The following is a 22,492-nucleotide window of genomic DNA, read 5'->3' on the forward strand; positions in this document are numbered from 1 at the left end:
CATAGTCAGATAGTTTTGATATAATTTTAAAAAGCCATTACTTTCAGTCCCCATTCTTCGCAGATATAGAAAATACTATGAAAACTGATATGTAAATCACAATTATCAGATTTGATATATTTAACCATTTTAAATATAAAAATATCGATTCAAAAAAAATATTTCTAATATTCGCTTTTCGTCTTACAATTAGTTTTATATATCCATACTCTGGTTAACCCGTTCAAGATCTTAATACTAGGAAGTCTAAAAACTGCGCCGTCCGCGCTCTCGTACACAGTTTAAGGCATTAAATAACAATAATATTGTCTTTGCAAAGATAATGTAATACATATTACAATGGAGAGCTTTTAACGGCGTAGCTCTCCATCCAACTACCCCCGCTACGGCGTAGACCGTAGACCCACGCTACGGTGATGCGTGGTCTACAGCACAGCTTTTGTTTCAAGCGTAGCAGGGCGTGGTTCGGATAGAAGCGAATTTTCGATTTGAATTTCCCGGGAGTGCGCACGGGCGTGGCCTGCGGATTTAATATGGATTTTATAGAGATATTAATGTGGATAGAAATAGATAAATGTTATATTGATGTATGTTTGAAATATCTGTTATCTCTGATAAGTGTGGAAGATAAGAATAGTCGGGACTAAAAATGAGAATAAAAAGAATTTTTCGATGTAATAGGGTATTAAGAACAAGTAAAGTTAAATTTTTTTTAATAACTATATTTGAAAGTAGTGGAAAAAAGAAGTATAACCAGGAATCGCTTTGATTTCTATCAGGAGATAAACTGAAATGTTTGAAAATTCATAACAAATTTTTTTTCGTTAGCTTATTTGATTGTGAGCACTGTTATTTAGTTTGCGAGACCTCAATATACTTTTTAAGTCTACGTTAATTAAATGTCTTATATGTATTGCTATTTTTAAGATTGAACAGTTTTTTTTATATAACCTTTATAAAAGCTTGCATGTAAATGGGGCAAAAAGGATCATCTGAGCCTTTATCCTGACAAAGTTGGGAATAATAAAAAATAGTAAATAAAATAGTAAATTGGGTTAAAGCAATTTTATAATGAATATTTTATTTCATTCCATTACAACTCTGCTTATTATTATTTCTGACAAAAATACCAGATCAAGGTTGTTTGCAGTGTGTTCTCTGTAAAAACTGTACTCATGAAATTTATATTTTGCATTGGTTGAATGATGTAGCTATTATTTCGTAAAATTTTAAAATTAAAAATAAGATATTGGTCCTGTTTGCTTCCTGGCTGTCTTATTTTACCTCGCCTATGACGTAAATTTTTTAAAAACAGTAAAATCACATTTCTACAGCGATAAATTTGCTGGGAGTTTTACTGAACATAGTCAGATACCGTAATATTATTATTATATTTATTTATTTCAGCCTAATGGCCTAGAAATACATCATTATCTTAAGTCACAATAATACCTTAAACCTACTTTATATACAAAAAATAAATTGAAAAGTCTAATCAGGGGGATCTAATAACTTTAACGTTCTCAGATACCGTAATAATAAATAGTATAATGATCATATTCATACATTTTATTATTATTTCTATTGAGTTAACTCTATTGAATATCTATACAAAACTTTAAAAAAGTAAGTTAAATAAAAAAATAATATTAAAAACATATTTTAAAACCGTGTACAAGTGAAAACTTGAAACACGTTTAATTTTTAAATATAAAAATCCAGGAAATTCCTTCTAATAATAACTTGTCAAATATATATAACTGAAATAGCTGAAAATAAAATATTTGTTATATGTGTATAAATGAAAAGATCTCATACTATTCAATATTATTTATTTTACTTATTAATAAATATTCAGACAGTCATTTTTCATATAATATATATTTATAGGTATGTTCGAATTTAGCACTCCATTCATAATTTTACATTATACTATTATATTTATATATATTTATATAATCATTACTTCTATCTTCCGATTAATACATTCAGTTATATATACAAAGTATTCACTATATCTTATGTGAATTATACACATTTTAGGGAAAGGAATGATAAAACAAGTAAGACAGAAAAAAAATGGTTGAGTAACTATTAAATCACAACTATGTTGCCAATCTCAATAAATTTTATCATGAATTTGAATAACATTTACCACGCTTATAGAATATATTGTCTAAATTTTATGTAGGTAATTATTTTATTTATAAAGATTTCAATATAACTTAAAGTGATTAACATCTGTAATTGTTTAAATGAAATAGTTAATCATAGTCTAGTTCAAAGATTTAAAGCAGAAAGTATTTACATGACGATTCTAAGAAAATTCAATCCATAACATTCCTTAAGGTAGCAATACTATCATATCTATAGCAACAACTAACATTATCCTTAACCTTAGCACTTAATAAGTATGCTAATAGTTAACGGTAAGTTTTGCCGTATAAAGCTTGATAAACTTAGCCATATATGCATCTAAATTCTTGCTTATGTTATTTAACATATATCAATTATTATCACAATTATATATTTTAGATCATGTTTTCAATATAATACATTATAGTACATTGCCAAGAATATGTACTGGAAATATATACATTACGCTAATAAGAATTTTATAATAATGTTTTTTAACATAATTTTTATTACAATTGGTCTGTTAATTATTTCTACTACTATTAAATGCAAAATGTTAACAAATAAGTACGTATATATAAAGAGTGATTAAATTTGTTTTTTTTTAATATTTGAGATACTGCAAAATGAGTATTTACGAAATTAGCTTAATTCGGTCATGGCAATTATTCAGATGAATAACCTTACATGAATAAATCAAATGAACCTCAATACCTCAATCAAGATAAAAATTCTGGTTGAATTAGTATATTTAACCCATTGAAAATTACGGAACCGTTTATCTATTGAATGCTGATGACATTATTGAAAATGTAGCTTATGGTACTTCAGAACCAGAACACTTAGTTGTAACACTTAGAACTCTATTAACACAAATTATATTCTTTCACAAAGGAGATTCAGTTCGCGATATTGAAATCGTCCACTCAAACTAGAAACGGAATCTTAGAACGGTACGTACCACGAAACTCGGTCGAGTACTACTGGTGGCGTCAGTACTTTTGCGCGCAGTCCGGCTGGTAATATGTTCCGGTATGCGGCCGGTAATGAGCCGTCGTCACGGGCGGCGGTGTCGTCACTCTCGGCGGGCTGCCCTGCACAGAGCCGGGCGTAGGGAGCGGCGGCGCCATTTGACAGCTGGGAGCTTCAAATAAATCCCGAAATCCGGGAGGCATTTCAGGCGATGTTTCCGGCGTATACCAAGCTGAAGGCCGTGTCGCATATTGTTGTGATTGGTGCTGATGTTGTTGCTGTTCTTCTTGGTATTGTGAACAATGGTACGGGTACAAGCCTGGTAGATTTGTTAATGAAGGTGTTCTTGCATATGCACCACCCATTAAGCTGTCCACGCTAAATGCGGCGCTCGTGTCCATTACTGTAGTGTGATCTGCTAGAGTTAATTCTTGAGTTCCTGACACTACGCCTGCTACAATACTTGGATATTTATTAGATCCGCAGTCTGGTTCACGTTTCAACTTAGGTTTAACATCGACTTTCACATCGTCTAATTGTTGTAGAAGCTGTCCTTTTTACTGAAACAGCGTCGTGCGCCATCTGTAACTGCTGTTGACGTTTCAAAGCTTCCTCTTTTTCTTTCACAGCATCTTTTTTCTTGAACCGTCTTCTTCGGCGCAAATAAGAGCCATTGTCAAACATATTATACGAATCCGGATCAAGCGTCCAATAACTTCCTTTTCCAGGCTTCTTATCATCCCGAGCTACTTTTACGAAACATTCGTTCAAACTTAAATTATGCCTAATCGAATTTTGCCAGCCTTGTTTATTCTCTCGGTAATAAGGAAATCGTTCCATTATAAATTGATAAATACCGTTTAATGTTATCCGTTTTTCTGAAGCGTGCTGAATTGCCATAGCTATCAAAGCAATATATGAATACGGCGGTTTAACCATTTCTTTAGCTGCATGTAAAGATTGTTGTTGATGATGGTGATGATGATGATGATGTGCACTAAGCGCATAAGGTGACGTTCCTGCATATCCATAACGAGAATACTGTTCATAACCATATGGCGTTGTTGCAGCCGCATGCGGGACACCAGCGCCGGACACCGGATATCCAGCCGTGGCACTGGTCTGCCTGTAGTAGGCGTTCTGTTCACCGAATAGCGCGTGCATTTTTTTCACTTTTTTAAAGTCCTAAATAACACAAGGTCTATAATAAACACATAACTTATTTACACAATATATTATAAAATCACTTGAATGCTAACACGACTTAAATTCTAGCAAGAGTATAATATTATTAGAGTTGCAATAGTAGTTAGCTATCGCGCGCCCGTTATGCACTGAATTAGCGGTGGCTTCTATGCTTTTGCTGCCCAAAATCAACAACGACTGCGCGCACCACACGCCTGACTTGATGGCTGGCGTGAACCAAAATATTCCCTCTCTCCGCAGACTGCGAAAAGCCTAGTTCCGTCCCGTTCGCGCTAATAAGGGACTCTCGAAGTGGCATGCGATGGAAATTCCGATATTCGAAGCAGCGTTCGTCTTGCTCTGGCTCGGAATTGAGCGCGGCCGAGACCGAACGGTTTGATCCAATAGCCTCTGAGGGCGGCTCCCTCGCCGACAATGGCATTGTTGCCCGCGACACGCCTTTCCCATTATCTGTTTCCGGTAGAAATTTATTCCGGGGATATTCGAAATAAGAACAAATAGGTCGGATAACGTTGCACGAAGCGACGGGACGGGGGCGGATACATAGAAATGTACTTTCTTTGGATGAGAACTTTGTGTCAACAACGCAAATTGAATTTCCCTAGTATAAACAGATTACTGACACCTTCTATAATTTATAGTGTGTATTTTAGCAACACTTCTTTATATAAGCTCGTATAATATGTACACTCGCGGCTGTATATATTGAACCTAGAAGCTTATCTATATAATGAGCCTTGTTTCTCTTTAAAAAAATATTTGGATGATTATTAAAATGCTTGACTTGACATTTATCTTGCATCGGCAATTAATTTTGCCATTATTGTGAAATGTATTCAAATTCAAATATTATATTATTGAGTTTTTACTACAATTATAAATCAATTTATTAAATTTATTTTATATATACTATTTAATTTTTACTTTAAATTGTTCGTTGACCTTAATAATATTTTGTATAAAATTGAGCAAACTAATATTAAATGTATTAATTCCTAAACCTAGTGAATTTCATCGTCGTTAGATTTTTTTTATCTTATATATAAAAATGGATCGCAAAATGTGTTGGTAAGCGCATAACTCAAAAATGTCTGAACCAATTTGGCCAATTCTTCTTTTAAAATGTTCTTTGATGTCCAAGGATGGTTCTTACGGCAAGAAAAAATCGAATAATTGCCGGGGAAACCCTAAAAACAGCCCTTTCTTTTTTAATCGAGTAGGCAACGTACTTTGTAGAAAAAACATTGATCTATGCCATGACTTTTTGTGTAGTTTTTGATAATCTAATTTTTAATATTTTTTATATAAACATAGAAATATCTTTCCATGAACACAGGGTATTCTAATATTGTCTAGGTATCTTTCTATTAATTAACGAGCTATATTGGCAGCCAAAAACATTGATGTAAATGAATTGAATTACTTACTTTTAAATGCTTATAGTGTTTTATTTAATTATTTTTAATTCACACCGAATTATTACCAGGGTGACGGTTCTGTTCAGGATAATTTTTAGCAAAGAATAGAAAAAAGATAGGAACAAAACACCGCCACATTACAATTTTTTTTGACAGAACGAGGTCTGTCGGGTCGGCTAGTTGTATATAATAATAAAAAACAATACTCTTTTCAATAAAAAGTATAAATATTCTAAACCAAATGCCAATAATTCCGATAAATCTGTTTATATCTTTACATCAGTACCGACATATATGTATTTTATACATTAATGAAAAGTGAAACGATAAGTTTGATTTTACCATAAAACACAATATTTAATTGTCCTGTAAAAATATTACGTGTATCCCTTATAGGTTCGATGTAGTAGGGTAGGGCATAAAGGTCCAATTTTGATTTCGAGCAATTATATTGTGAAAACCAAACGAGTTACATTACAACAAATACCTCATATCAATCGAACTGTGAACTGTTGTAATCTGGTCTTTTTTACCCGATAGACGGGGTAAATTGAGACAGCCAGGGGACAAAAAGGTCCAATATGTTATTTCAATTTTAAAGGGATTTCACCAAATAATAGCTACATTATTCAAACAAAGCGAAATATAACTTTCATGGCTGAATTTTTACAGAGATGTAAATAACATTGATCTGGTATTTTGTCAGAAATATTAATCAGCAAGTTGTCCTATATACATATACGTCGCAAAAGTAGTGAGATCACAAAATTATTAAAATTAATTTTGAAAAATGTGGCCGCTTTAAATTTAATCCACAAGTGTGCTGCACATATGACTTGGTATATTTATCGTACATAAGACGACTAAAGCAACTTTGTTTGTTCAAGACGAGAGGCGCATTCGTATATATTTCGAAAGAAAATAAAATGATTCTTAGCCGGGCTTAATTTGATTGATATATTCTGCGACATGCTCGAGTACCTTTCCGCTTTACGCGACGTAATGTAACATATTACTGTTATTTCAATGTAAATCGAGCTAACTCGTTAATATTGTGCCACGGGCACTTTTTATAAAATAAGGTAAATAAGAAACATTAGTTTAATGAAAAGCACAATACAAAATTACTATAAAAAATGGCGGCTTTTATAAAAAATTCTTGGGTCTATTATGAATAAGAGATAAATTACTGAAAGTCAAATTGGACCTTTGTGCCCAGGTCTACCCTACCTCCAACATATATAAAATGAAAATATATAATGTAAAATGAGGCTGAAATAAGGCCGACAAAATCAATCTGGAAAGTATTTCGATATATGGTACATACTGAAGAATGAAGAAAATAAAGACTCTACCGTATACAATATTGTTAAAAAAACGAAATTGGCTTAAAGTGCCTTCTGTATTGCGAAGTATGAGAGGTAAGTTTGACCAAAAAAAGAATGCATATGGTCTAAGAAGACTTACATGATCAGAGAAGTAAAGTAAAAGTTTGCATGATATAAATATGGTGATCTCACACCATGAACCTTGGGGCACAGCACCAATAATAATGATATATAAATTAAATTTACTGTAAATAGTACTCTCCCGACGTGCGCTAAGCTCGGTATGAAGCTTGTTAACGGTTTTCTGAATGAATTGGATTTTGAGTCGAAAGTATAAAAACGAAAAGACAGAGAAAAGCACGTATCGCCCAAAGAAAACAATCGTTTGTTATTTTACGAATAAATTCCCCGCGCTACTGCAATATACCTACTGACTACTGCAGCCACGATTAGGGTTGCAAAAACCTTGCAACAGTAAAATCGACTATTAGAATAAATTTCATTTTTTAATTAACTAAATTGTATTAAAAAGACGCATCTAAAAATTTGTATGGTTTATTGTAGATAAAATTTCATAATGTTTGTCATAATTTATTGTCTAATTTCCTGTATTCGCGTTAGACCTTATGAGATCTAAAGGCATCGTATGTCGTTTCCCCAGTTTTTTATTATAGTTTTTTTTCTCAGTTCTTGTAAAACAACAGAGATCGCAATTTTGTTATAATTTAATCTCATTTTAGTCATGAAGTAAAAATCATATACGATTTTATCAAAAATAATTAAGGGTTAATGAATGTAATTTTGATATTGCCAACTATTTTTTTCTATACCGATCACATGACATAAGCAGTACATCAGACACAGGATTTTACAATTATTACAAAAACACGCTTGTATTGATAACATTTGTAATTGTAATAAAGTTCTGCAATAATACTAATGGGAAAGATACAATTATGATCTATTTTCTTTATAGAAAAAACCTTTAGTAATTATTATGACTAATTGTAAACAGTTAGAACAAAAATAGAGTTTACCCAAGTTATAACTTACTATAGTTTATACTGTTAATTTTCAATTAAGCTTCATAACAATAAAGTAAATTGGATGCGTAATTCCGCTAATTCAATTCAACAAAATATAGTAATTTACGTACCAGACCAATTTAATTTAAAAGTATGTTTTTTAATTTTTTTAAAAAACAGTATATTTCGATATATCGAAAATATAAATGTATCGTGTTTTAGCACGAATTTATGTATAGACTATCGTCATCCCTATAATCTTTTCCGTACATGTATCTATTATTTTGGGTGTTCGCGTTGGTTATTTTTTCGCAGCAATCATAACATCTTCTTAAATTACCACCGTTTTGGAGGTAGTATATTTTAATCCCATATACCAAGAACGTAGGATGAATTTATTTATTTGTTTAGTATCAGACCGAAAAGGACGCTGTCAGGGAATAAAATTATAATTTTGCTGTTTGAAATTTATTTCGAAAGTTTTTACGAAAGTATGGTGCTGGTTTAATTATTTGTGTGGTAACTAAGTTGTGTAAAAGAGGTTTTGGACTTTAAGAATTCAAAAAATATGTCATTATCGTTTTGATTCCGAATAGCTCCTGTTGCAGTTCTATTATAAGACAGTGATTTAATTTATTTGTGTGAAGTGTAATGAACTTTGTGATTTCTTATGGTAATTGGAACTTAGCCTATTGATACATTTAGGACTTTGTTAAAGCAGTTTTGAAATTGTAATCCTAATTTTATTAGTTAATTGTCGATGAAGAAAGGCTGGTTTGTGAAATCGAATGTGTCTTTTAGTGTTATAGTGCTTTTCTTAAATATTAATTACTTCCCATCATTATTTTATTGTTATTCTTTGATTATGTTTTTTTTAATAGGCGTGTATGAAGAATGTGTTAGAAGACGATATGATATTCTTTGAGAGAAATAAAATTATGGAACTATCAAACAACTGATAAAAAATCATAGTGAAAAAGTTTTTTCTATAATTAGTATATCTATCGGGCCGACGGTTAAAATTATATAGAAAATTTCAAATTTGTAATTGAAATATAATATTACTTACTGATTATGAGTGAACTAAAGCCAATGCTAAAATAAATTATTTTTCTCTAAAATAATATAATGATATAATAATATAATCGGGACGAAGAAAACACAAATTATGAATTGCTTTATATCTAACTGTCTTGTAGTGGGTTGTATATAATTAAACTTAAAAAATTATAAATATAATTATAAAATAATAAATATAATTTATAAGAAAATTGATGAAATAATTAGAGTAAGTCGCAATATTCAATAACAAAATCATGTATCGTTTTGCACTTTGCTATATTTGCAGCTACGAATACGGCTAATATGGATAAAAAATATTTGCACTGTTTTTAATAAATATCTTGTAAAAATTAAATATAATAATAAACAGCAACTTTATGAAAATATATATTTAAAATATAAATATTGATAGTCAGTTAAATCGTCACTCTTCCTCTTAAGATATAATTTTCAACTTCAAAAAAATCAAAGTTGATTACATCATGTGCACTGCGTTTAACCACATGTATAATAAAATGATTATAAAAAAGTGTAAGAATACTCTACATAACACCACATGAGATTTTAGTTGACATTTTACTAAAATTGTTTACAATAAAATGTCATCGAGTATAGTCATCTTGTAATGTGTAACCACACTGATGGTGTGACAAAGTATTTCTCCACATATATTCGTTTTTCTAGCTATTTATGATTCAAAATTAATCAGTTGACGAAGTTGATAAATTCACTAAAAATTGCTAAAAAGTGTAAACGTTTTGGATAAATACTTATTTATCAAAAAATCAAAATAAAAATCTGTTTAATTGATATTCCAGTCTTTTTTGTACTATATGATAATTATTTACTCGGTTTGCTAAAAATTATACAATATTTTTTACATCTATCTTAAAAAGACAAGTAAATTTGTAGGAATAAAAAATCAAAATACAAATACAAAATCTTCTGTTACACAAAATTTGTCAATTAATCATTATGCATATAAGACCAGAAGTAATGTGAGAACTATAAACTCTACATTATTTTGATTATAAAGAAATTTTGAATGAAAATCCTATAAGAACAATTAGTAATATGATCCAAAAACTATTTTAGAAAAGATAATTGTCATTTCCACTATTCATACCGTATTTAAATTTTAATAATCGTAGAGAATATAACTGAATTGCTACAACAAAAAATAGGCCGTAGTTTTTTCGGGTACCGTATATATGTGCTCTAAATTTAAATTATATTCATGTTACAGCATGTTAACGGTACAACATGTAGAATTACTATGAGAATGTGTGGTAATAATTGTTTATGTGTAACGAGAAGAGAAAAAACATTATGATTAACAGATTCGTGTATGAGGAAACCATATTGTGTATAAACAACTATCGAACTATGTTCAGTTAAAATTTCCCGCTGATTCATCTTTGTAGAAATATGTTTTATTGTCTAAAATTTGTCATTTAGTCCTTTTTATCCCATAGACAAGGTAAATGGGATAGCTAAGAGCAAGAAAGTTTTTTTGAATTTCCAAGGATTATTTTAAAAAGAACTTCATGTTTTTAATAACATCTATAAAAAACAGTAATGAAATAAGAAATTAATGTTAATTAAAATTTTTTAAAAAAAAGTTTTCTAGTATTCGTGCTACAACTGGAAATAAAACTGGAAATTTTACAAGAGATAAATTGAATAAATAGTTACCAACTTTACTGATGAAGATTTCTGACGAAACACTAGGTTACACAGTGTTGTCTCTGAAAAAAATTACACATGAAATTTATATTGTGCATTGGTTAAATAATGTAGCTATAATATTGTAAAATTCATTTAAAATTAAAAATTGGACATTGGATCTATTTACCCTCTGACCTTGCCATTTTACCCCGTCTTTGGGGTAAAAAGGATCAGGGAGTTTTATTGAACATAGCCGGATAGTTGCTTATTTGATATGTGTTATATGTTGTGATTTAATTGGTTTGGTTTCAGCAATATAATTTATATTTGCTCAAAGTCAAATTAGACCTTTGTGCCTCGACCCACCCTATATAATAACTGTTATCTAAGTGAATAAGTGGTTAAGTCGAATTTCGGAAAAAATGGGTTAGAACCAAAAGTTTTTGAAGCACTTTATATAACTTTTGTATGAAAGCCACGCCATTTTGTATAAAAACCACCTAACATAGCCTCGCCATAACATTGGTCTATTTTACGGCGGAATCGGCCCATAAATAATCGAATTCTTCTCCTTATCAATGTTATTAATAGCATTGAACATTGAAATTCAAAACACAAAACTCATCTTCCGTTCACTTAATAAAATTCCTTCAGAATTGTAACCGAATTTCATTCAAGTTTCGTGGCTGCCTCCTATCCTATCCTCTCGAACGAGTTCAGCTGTTGATTCCCAAATGAGTTTGAGCGAGGTGTCTTGTAATAACATTCAATATTGATTCTTTCGCCGGCCTCCGACGAGAGCTACCAAAATGTATTTATAATTACCTGATACGAGTACACGACGATCGTTATTTGAACTTAGCATATTTCTATCGCTTTTACAAACTTTGTGATTATTCTCGTTTAATATTACACGGTCAATATTGTTTTGTGTGTTTTGAGAGAAGGTGTTAAATATTTGTTGGTCCAGTTCTTGTTTGCGATTGTGGACCGAATTAGACTAGTGCTTTAAAGATTTGAACAAGCATTTCCGTTAGACGAGTGTTGGTTTCATAAAATAAATATTGTGGAAATAAATTATATATATTTTAAATAAAATACACGTTTTATAATCACAATATTTTTAATTTTATTTTATTTAGCAATAACATTGATTGTTTTTTAGACTAAATTAGAAAATAAAATAAAGTAACTGCAATTAAGGCGATTGTCGATTGTGATAAATAAAACAATGTAGAATAGACTACAAAATGAAATAGACACAATAATCAATAATTGTATATCATTATCAAAAAAGGATTCCCAAATATCACAATCAATATGCCTAATAATTGGCATAATCAATACGAATTGAGATGTAGGGGCTTTTAAATTTATGACAACAGAATTTTAAAATGTACGACTACTTTTTGTAGTCACATAATATTTTCAGATGTTTGTTAAGACTATGAACTTTATCATCATGCAAGAAGAAACGACTCGGCCGATCTTTGTCAAATAAATTTTCAAAAACGGTTCAGCGATTTCTGGATAAAATGGGTGCGAACATATCTGCACTTTTCATCTAATTCAAAAGAAATTACTTTAGATAGATCGAGTGCATTATGGAATTTTCGATCGATGTGCCATCATTGAAGTTTGATTGCTTCTCTTAGAATTAGTTTTAAAAACTGGTAAAATCGTCAGATATGTAGGTTAGAAAGATATTTTCCATTAAATTTAACATATGCAAACTATAGATTTTTTTTATTTACTTGGTAGCACTATTGTTTTAATTAACTTCCCGTAGGGTAAGTTATAGTAATCGCAAAAAATCGAAATGAAAATTTTTATATATCTTTACGTTTCAAAGGTTTCTGAACATTTTGGCATACCTTAGAAAAAATGGATGTATGTATGTGTGTGTGTGTGTATGTATGTATGTGTGTGTATGTATGTGCGGATACAAATTTTCGTCGACGATTTCGGGAACACGGATCAACCGATTTGAATAATTCAAAAACATTCGATTCGCATTGATAGGAGACGTGCTGATTAGTTTTTGGCGAAGGCAGGTCTAGCCGTTCCGAAGATACGGGGCAAAAAGTGCCGAAACGGTAACTCAGTTTTTAAGAGAACGGAGCGTCCGATTTGAATAATTCAAAAAAACGTTTCACTTGTATTGACAAGATAAAGAATCGATAAAATTTTCATGAAGGTAGGTCTAGCGGTTTCGGAGATATGGAGGAAAAAGTAAAAAAATGAGCCATTTGGCGGTCAAAAATGATCATTAGACATATGCACATCAAATTATCAGATATTTTATAGAGATTTAACAATAAGTATACATTTTGTTAACATTCCTATGGGTTCCGTACCAATGCTTATGCGTTAGACAGCGACGCGGCGCTTACGCGCTTTATATTTTGTCCCTATGTAGTTAAACCAGTACGATTGCTTTGAAAAAAAAGTTAAGATCTTCCACAATATGTCAAAATAAAAAAAAAAATTTTTTAATTTAATTGTCAAATTTATAGTTTCTCAAAAATCTTATTTTTTCAAAGTAATTTTTTTTCAAAAATGTTAATCGTTTTTAAAAAAAATAATAATTTTTGGTACGGGAAGTTCCAGCAATTTGCCATAAGGCACGATGCCCTAATTGCCTTAAGACAGAATTCCACTTACAGCTAGTTTTACATTGTATTACCTTTTTATCTATCCTGAAATTGAACATATATGTTACATTTAAGTTCATTTGACTGAAAGCATAAAAAATAATTTAAGCATTCGAAAACAAGAAATAGTGATTTTTGAAAAAAGCGTGTTTCTTAATATCGTACAAATAATAAAACTTTCAAAATGTCAGATTTAAAAACTGTCAATGAAAATTGAAATGTTAAAAAGTATAAAAATTAAAATAAACAAAACTTGATACCTGTCTCAAAGTTTAATTTAATCACATTCCTTTATGCATGACAAAGCACTTGAAAAATTATTTATTTAAGATCGGCACAATTGTGCCACATTTTCACACCTTCCTGCCTAAGGATTTCATCTTTGCTCTACGTAGTTACCGGACAAAAATACCCACGCAACGATCTGCTGTCCAGAAATTAAAAATAAATATTATCTTATAATTGACAATAGATTATTATAAATATATAACACCTCCGCCACACGTTGGTTTTCGAGAGGGTGCTAAGTAAATATCAAATCGTCAATAATCTTTCACTCTTTTGATGCTGTCAGAGGCTAAAATGTATTTTCGGGGCCAGCTTTAATTTGCACATAATGGATTGTTTTTATAGGACGACTCGACGATAAGAAATATTATAGGATAGGACGAACTCTGAGGTAGGAAGTAAAGGATAAGCTTCCCCGAGCATAAGTTGATCTGTGTGGTCGTAGTAAACAAACATGGGCGATGGGCAATGGGCATGTGACCATGCGCTTTCTTGAATGAAACACATGTGCCCATGTGCCGCGGAGAGAGCGGCCTATGTAATGCGGGCACCCAAACTTATTATTAGTTATTCATTTTTTTTAAATTTTAACAGCTATCAGCTAATATTCCTAATTTGTTAATGACTTCGGGCGTGCAACACAGCGGTTAACCACCCTTCTTTGCTATTACTACATTACATTATTTAGATATGTGTATCCAGGGCCGGTCCTGGGGTCTTCAGCGCCCGCATGCAAGTTTTGTTCTAGCGCCCCCCCCCCCAATAATTTCAACTGTTTTATCAGTTTTTCATTAAAATCATTCTGGATTTAGTACACAAAAATTTAGATGTAATCTAAAAGCATATAAAATACATTGATTTTAAATTTATTTAGAAAATCGAGGCGATTCGCGGGTTGATCATAATCAAAATTTTTAAATTCTCAATTATTTCTAACGTAGGTGTAATATCAATATTTTGGTTTTGAAACATTTAACTTATTTATTATGCGATTTATTCTATAGAGCAAATCACGCCAAAAGAGCAAAAAAAGAATAGTCTTTAATTTTTAAACATAACATTCGTATTTTATGTTTTAAATCAAATTTTATTTTAATTTATTTTTTCATTATTCACAATATCCATAATTGCATCGTAAACTTCTCCGTATTGGTATCGTAAGAGCCGAATTGTATTCAGCTTTACTTTCCCATCAGATTCAACGTGTTGTTTTAAAAACGTATTTTTTAAGTATTGTCCAAAATTAGTAAAAGATGCGAAGAAATTACATATTTCCTTAACTGTACTGAAACAAACAAATTATATTTGCATCTGTATTATTTCTGCATAGTTAATACTTAAATTATGTATATAAAACCTTAAAGATTTTTGTTCCTAAGTACATTTTGCTTTCATTTTTCATATTTGCTCCATTTCCATAACCCTAACCACGCATGTCTTCAACATTCAAAATTCATCAGAAGCGAAACATTTGGAACAAAAACAAAAGTTACGAATCAATTTCTCGGAATAAACATGCCATTTTTTAAGCACTGACTCCCCATTTTTCATTTTCCCGATTATAATTTGTTTATATTTTTTAACAAGTTCCGTTTTAACTAAATCAGCTCGCAATTTTTCGTCAATAATGCCCAATAATTAATTTAATATTTCGCAGGTTTGAGCCTATGGGATTGAACACTAGATAATTTTTTTTTCGATTCCACGGTAAATTCAAAAAAAAGAAAAAATTGAATAAGTAGATTAAGCAATGAACAGAGCTGTTATTTACTAATTTGCAGAGTTATTAATCGGTTAATTGTTTCTATTGATATCACATTGCAAAATAAATGTGAATAAATGCTTTTTGTGTCTTTGTATCCCTAATTAAGTTAGATTGTTTATTATAATTTATTATGTATACTTGATTTTATATAAATAATTCTAGATTTTATATAAAAAATATAAATATTATAATATAAATTTAATTTCCGAAACTCGTTTTGGCGCCCCCTAAGGCGTGCGCCCGCATTTTTTGCATGCATCGCATGCAAGGCAGGACCGGCCCTGTGTGTATCTATAATGTATGTGATGCAGCAATGCCGGCGAAAGGCGATTTTCAATTGGCAATCATATATGAAATCTATTATCATAAGTAAAAACTGCTTGATATCGAGCTTGGCCGAGGTTGAGACCGAACTCGGCACTAGTTAGTGCTAGTTCACGTCCTTGCAAATTACGCCATATTTCATTGTTTATCTCTATAAAACTTTGGCATTTTGCCTTAAGGCAAGTTGCATGAACTTCTTGATACGAATAAATAATCGATACCAATAGCTTTATCTAGATAAAACTTTCCACTGTTTATTTCAAATATAAAATTTTAATTTTTACTAATAATAATCAATCCATATTGAATATCTTACGTTTCAAGCTAAGTAAAAACTTAGCTTTCATATTGACACCTGTAAGTAATAATTAAATTTGTGAAGACGGCGTGCAAAAAATGCTTTTACAAAAAGTTCGTAATTTTGAAAAAGTTCAAAAAAAAAATTAAAGTTTTTAGTTTAAAATAGGATAATAATGTGTAATACATAATAATGTAATACTTCCTTCTACTACTATTATCATATAGTCCTCAATCATCAAACTAGAAGACAATTTTAAAAAAAAAACACACTAATAGCTAACAAAAACACCGTTTTTTTTAAAAAGATTCTTTAACAATAATGTGATTGTTGAGAAGCTTATTTATGAATAAACCTAATCTACCGAGTTCGATTTTTTGGTTTTTGACCATATAAAAGTTTATTAGAATATTATATTTGCAATGTACACAATTTGGTATGTTTTTTAAAAAAATATTTTTTTGACCATTAATCATACAGTAAAACTTTATTAAATATTTTTATGGCTAATAATCATACGTATCTGTTTAAAAAATATATTTTCTGTTAACAAAGCACAGATAAAATTTTCAACAATATACATATAAAAGATTTTGAATTACAATTAAAATTATCTTTTCGGCATTCAATTAGTGCATTCACTCTTCAGGTTAATTTTTAATACATAGTGAGTTAGTATAAAATATTACAACTTTGAAGTACCTGCAAAAAGAATTCTGTGTTATAGAGATTATGTTAAATTTAAAGACAAAAAAATAATTTTTCTACATTATTTATTAATTAACAAAAATTGTATTGTCCATTCAATTACACATTTACATAAAAAGTATACTATCTACCTATATAGATTGCATACTATTGCAACTTCTGCCACAGTATACCATATTATCACAAGTTATGAACAAAAACTTATTCTAATGAATCACATACACTTTATGATAAGTTTGTTAAAGGTACGCGACTATATATTCAAAATTAATTTTGATTTTGGTCAATATTTATTTTGCACATTCAGGTTTAGTAGATTACATATATTTGTAATATGGGAATATGCATATTTTTAATTTCTATGTAAATGCCACAGACACGTGTCTTGGTGATAATGAAAATTATTTATACTTAGTTCATATTAATATTTTATTATTAAAATTTACATCTTTGTAGTTTGCATACCATTCGGTTTTCAAATTAGAAATTGAAAATTATCCATAATAATATTTGCAAATTAAGTTTATTTAAATTAGAAATTGAAAATCATCCATAATAATATTTGCTTCAAATATATTATTAATAAATTGTCTTGTATAAATCATAGCATTTAATCATATATAAAAAGTATGCATACTTCCAGGTTAAATACAGATATTCACAGTTTAATGCATGCCTAAAAATCTATGCTTAACATCAAATATGCAAAGAAAAATATAATAATTATATTCAATTAGTGGCAAAAAATAATTCAAAATAATTCTGTATGATGAATATAAATTAAGCATTTTATGCACATTGTAAATTTAAAAAAAGTAAAATACTAAATAAGATTTCTAAATAGAGATTGGCAGGACTATGTTATTTTATAAGCTATTAAATAGATAATTACCTATAAAACCTTCAAAATATAGCGGCAAATTTATCAAAAATAACATTTTATAAAAATCATTAACCTAACATATTTCTAAACAAGTATCACGATTTAAAAATTATATCCTATAGGTGTTCCCAATAAACTATTATTAACAAACAAATCAATAACAAATAAAATGTCAATTTACACCTTAAATTGTTTGTACCATCAGTATTAATTTTTAACAATGTTTTTGAGTCTACCTGCAATTACTCTGCCGAAGTGGGTTCCGTCCCAATAGCACTTTCCACAACCTTCGCAAACATAAAATACTGAAACATTATTGAGAACTGTTAATGGTATCAGGTTGGCTTGGATTAAAGCACCACTTTTCGTAAATCGATTTAAAGCATTGCCTCGAACTGAAAAATATGTTAAAGCTGACATGAATAACAACATAAACTAGAACATTATTAGGAACTCTATAATACATACCTAATTGCCAGGATCTGCTATTTACGGGTAGTTGTTCTAAAGTTCCACAAAAAGAATTACCAAGTGCATTGTTAATATTCGCTAAACTAAGCATCTCACTGCGGGAAAAACTTGAGAATTCATTGTTGTTGCATATCTAAATAAAAGTGCACTTATCATTTTATTTTATTCTTTGAGTAAAATTGTTAACCTTAACCAATATTACCTGACATCTGCTGAAAATATTGTTTTCAGTAACTTCAATGTTGTAATAATGTAATACTTCTTTTAATTGTTCATCAACCGGATCAGATTTCACTCTATAGCAGTACCCGAGAGGGACAAATTGATGCAACTGGAATATTTAAAATTTTAAATTATTGAAATTATTTTTAACTAAAAGTTTGATCGTATTGTATAAATCCAAAATAATATGTATGTTGCCTACCCTATTGAATGCTGTGCCTCTTGTTAATATAATTCGTTGCTGTTGTTGAGCAATATTGATACATATGTCATGGTCTTTACTATTATCAATTGATATAGCATCAACACCACACTTCCGTAAACATCTCGCCAAGCCCTCCAACATACTATCACAGACAACCTTTATAGCATCTACTCCACGTGTTGGCAAATTAGCAAAAGGACTAGGAACTTGTTCTATTATGGTTGTTGGCTGCTAAAAAATGCAAAACTTCAGTTTAATAAAGCCATTTTTGTGTTTATGTAAATACTGCTTTTTTTTTAGTAAGTCTTAAAAATTTCACCACATTTCAGGAGAGTTGCAGAAATATCAATATAAATGATTAGTTTAATAATATTTAAAAGATTACCAAAATTCAAATCTATTATATGATCAAAGAGTTAAAAACATATGAGATAAAAATCTAACCTTTTTATCATTTTTCTTCTTATTACGTTTCTTGGGAGATCGAACATTTTGTGTTATTCTATCATACATTTCAATTAAATTTATATTGCAATTATTGCAAACATCTACAATGACATCATGAACTTCCAACAAACAATGTGCATCCAAAGCTATGTAAAAATTAAACTATTAAATGTAATGTTATATTAATTAGAATGGTGTAATTTTATACCAAACCTGCATATAAAATTTGTTCCTTCCTGAGTGGTCGAAGTTCCCAATTTGAAAATTGATTTGTTTTATCAAGATTTGCACCTAAACATAATTGAACCAGTGCTGAAAGTCCATCACCACAACCTGGCTCACCTAAATATGTTTATATATGTAATTTAATTTCCTGAATTTAAAAATAAAATATTGTAGAAGATAGATTCCTACCTGAATATGGATATTTAAAATAGGAATTTCTCCCAAGAGCTTTTGTGAGGTCCTGCAAATCTAACCAACCAACACCACCACAAAATATAGAATTTCGCAATTTTAGAGTTGATTGAATTTTTTCTAAATCCAGTCGTAGACCATATCCTGAAAGTCACACAGATCAATAAGTTTGTGCATCATTTCTATACTCATCCGAGATATTAAAAGTCCTTGACACATACTTATATATAGATTAAATATGTAGTAATATTCTATATTTAAATATGCAGGACAGGTATATAAATACAAAATAATATTTACCTAGTTTTAAAATCTCATGATTCTCGAATAATTGTATTGATAATTGCTTCCACAAATGATGTGCATGACCCAACTCAACAACATCTAATAAATAAATATTCTTTCCTGTAGAGAGTTGAATCAAAGCAACATCTGATGGCTTAGTTCCAAAATATGGCTTCCACTCTGAATCTAAACCAACTCGAGTCACATTCTAAAAATATTATTTATCACTTATGGCATATTAATGTCAATTAATATTTCTACTACTGAATAATTTGATCCACACACAAATTATGGACTTTATGTACAAACCTCAAACCCATGCCGTAGCATGTCCTCAAAAAGGTATTCTGTATCCACAAGAACAATATTATCCATAGGTATATTTAGACAATGGAATTTTATGTTATTTACTTCATTTGAATTTGTAAAATGATTTTGTTTGTATGCATTGGAATTTGTTAGAAGTATGAGGAATTGTATTACAAATATTTAAATTTTTTTATCAATTGGGTCAGGATCCCAGTTATCATCCTCAGGTTCACAAAATGTTGGTGAGCTGAATTCTCTAATAAAAAATAAATAAATTATGATTTGAAAAATTTGTTCAATTATGAAATATAGTTTTAAATTTACTTCAAAGCGTAAGGCCAATATTCGAAAGGGACTGCATAATGCTGAGCCCATTTGAGAGCTCCGGCCACATCCCCATGCCTAACCATTAAATTAATCAATTCTCTTTGCATTTCTTCATTTTGCCCAACAGCTTCTTGCATCATTTCATTCCATGAAGCTTCATCTAAAAATTATTATAAACCTATAATAATGTTCTATAATTATAACATGTGCTCTAAAAAATTACTTAGAGATTCTTCGACATATCTTTTATGAGCTATAAAATTCAATGCTCCTTCATTTCTTTTAAGTTCAAATTCTGACAAACATCTGGTCCTATAGAATATTTTGAACATAATCTTGCAATAAGTTTACTCAAAGGCTTTGGGTGAAGCTTGTCATATTTAACTTCAGGAATGGAATGCTCTCTGCAACGAAACGTTTAAAATCCAATTTTATTTATAGAAGTAGAAGTATTCTATTTTATAAATTTCATAAGCACTTAAGTAAACAAACTTAACATTTACCTAATAAAAGGCTCTATGCAAGTTCGTACTGTAGAATTTTTATTTAATAAACCATCCAAAAATTTAACAAGTATTCCTTTGCATGTGTGGATTTTGATCAAGATATTGTTCAGCCAAGTCTTGTCTGTCTTGAAGAATAAGCGGAAGGACAAAATCCGCATATGTAATATTTGCATTCAAGTTCAAACATATAGCCCACTGACATACCTACATTAAAAAAATATTGATTGGATCCATATATCAAAATATCCAAATTTAACTGGAACATACCTCTTATATTCTTTTCTTGAGAGCATTTCATTTATATTTTGAAGAAAATGTCACTTTGTTCATACAATCGAAAAGTTTCATTAAACAATTTTACAACATTTGTTACTTTGCTAGACTTTACAAGTGTGAATGCTATCCATTGAACTTCTTTTGTTAATGATGGTTTAACTCATATAATATGACTTGCTCCAATTATTCAATTCCTCAATGACTATGATCATATAAAGTTAGTTTCCAAGCATACATTAAACAAAAAAAATCAATAATACTGAATTGAATTATGTTGGGATATATGGAGAAGTAGTGTTTTTTTTAAGAAATTTTAATTTCAACATTATAATTTTGGATGATTGTAAACATTTCAATTATATTTTTATTTTTTTTCAATTATATTTTGTTATCCAACATTTTTTTTTTCATTAATTATTACACTCATTCTAATACAACACTTGCATTAATAAATATACCTTTTGTCCCTTTTATTAATTAATTTATGATCTAACTACCATTAGTTACTATTCTTAGAGCATAGTAAATTCTCAATTAATGCTTATTGTAAACTAAATGTAAAATATTAATATCTACAAAAATTGGCAATATAATATACTCACTGACATATGGCAATTTGTTTGGTTTTGCTTCATTATAATCACCACAATTTACAAATAATTTTAATCCTGAATAATATGGATTTGGAGCAGAAGAGAAAAATGAATGTAGCGTCCTTTCCACATGCTGTGACTTTTTCCCTAAAATTATATTAAATTGATTAAAATGCGTAATATAATGATTTAAATAGGAACAGTATGAATATTTGTTAACTTATTTTGAAAATCATTTATTGGAATTATTAATGTTGACTTCTTGCAATTCTAATTAGATTACATTTTTGCCATAAAATATAGCAGTTTTTATCTCTGAATGAGTCAGATATAAAAAAATAAATAAGCTACATAAATTTGAATATGTTTTCATACATGATCTCCATAGTGCTTTTAACTTATCAAACCATTGGCTTGTAGCTTCATCTAAATCTTTATCGAAAGGCTTTCCATCAAAGGTACAAGATTCAAAAACAGATGGAACAACTCTAATGTGTAAATTGGGCACTCCAGTTCTTCAATATTTTGTTTAGGATTTGTAAAGTAGATCACCAGTGTCATCTTCAGAATCTGATAAACCTGCTGGGACATATTTTTGAGAAATTTTGTGGGTTCATCTTCTTGAATTTTGTATTGCTATTTATACTATTCGGTGTTTTGTTTTGTAGCTACGATGAAAGTGGCCGCCTTTACGTTCAA

The 22,492-nt window shown here is 29.8% G+C and overlaps 2 protein-coding genes across 2 annotated transcripts; both read right to left on the minus strand.

The window, feature by feature from the left end:
* Positions 1–3,618: 3,618 nt before the first annotated feature.
* LOC113386059 (fork head domain-containing protein crocodile-like) lies at positions 3,619–4,272 on the minus strand. Its single transcript, XM_026623868.1, has one exon. The coding sequence runs from the start codon at positions 4,270–4,272 to the stop codon at positions 3,619–3,621; it is 654 nt and encodes a 217-aa protein (XP_026479653.1).
* A 13,601-nt stretch (positions 4,273–17,873) lies between these two features.
* Positions 17,874–21,082, minus strand: LOC113386060 (exonuclease mut-7 homolog). Its single transcript, XM_026623869.1, is given in 14 exon segments — positions 17,874–18,130; positions 18,204–18,339; positions 18,409–18,537; positions 18,631–18,864; positions 19,078–19,226; positions 19,294–19,422; positions 19,495–19,641; positions 19,798–19,990; positions 20,092–20,211; positions 20,281–20,347; positions 20,416–20,578; positions 20,642–20,704; positions 20,707–20,822; positions 20,922–21,082. Coding segments are annotated over 14 exon segments (1,995 nt in total). The 3' UTR covers positions 17,874–17,942.
* Positions 21,083–22,492: the final 1,410 nt, after the last annotated feature.

This window comes from Ctenocephalides felis, unplaced genomic scaffold, assembly GCF_003426905.1.
Source record: "Ctenocephalides felis isolate EL2017-DRISC unplaced genomic scaffold, ASM342690v1 CF-g0.4_SCAFFOLD_03571, whole genome shotgun sequence".
NCBI classification, from domain to species: domain Eukaryota; kingdom Metazoa; phylum Arthropoda; class Insecta; order Siphonaptera; family Pulicidae; genus Ctenocephalides; species Ctenocephalides felis.

Bases quoted from the DNA above. Each gene is read 5' to 3' on its own strand.
- LOC113386059 (XM_026623868.1), bottom strand. From the start codon at position 4,272: ATGCACGCGCTATTCGGTGAACAGAACGCCTACTACAGGCAGACCAGT.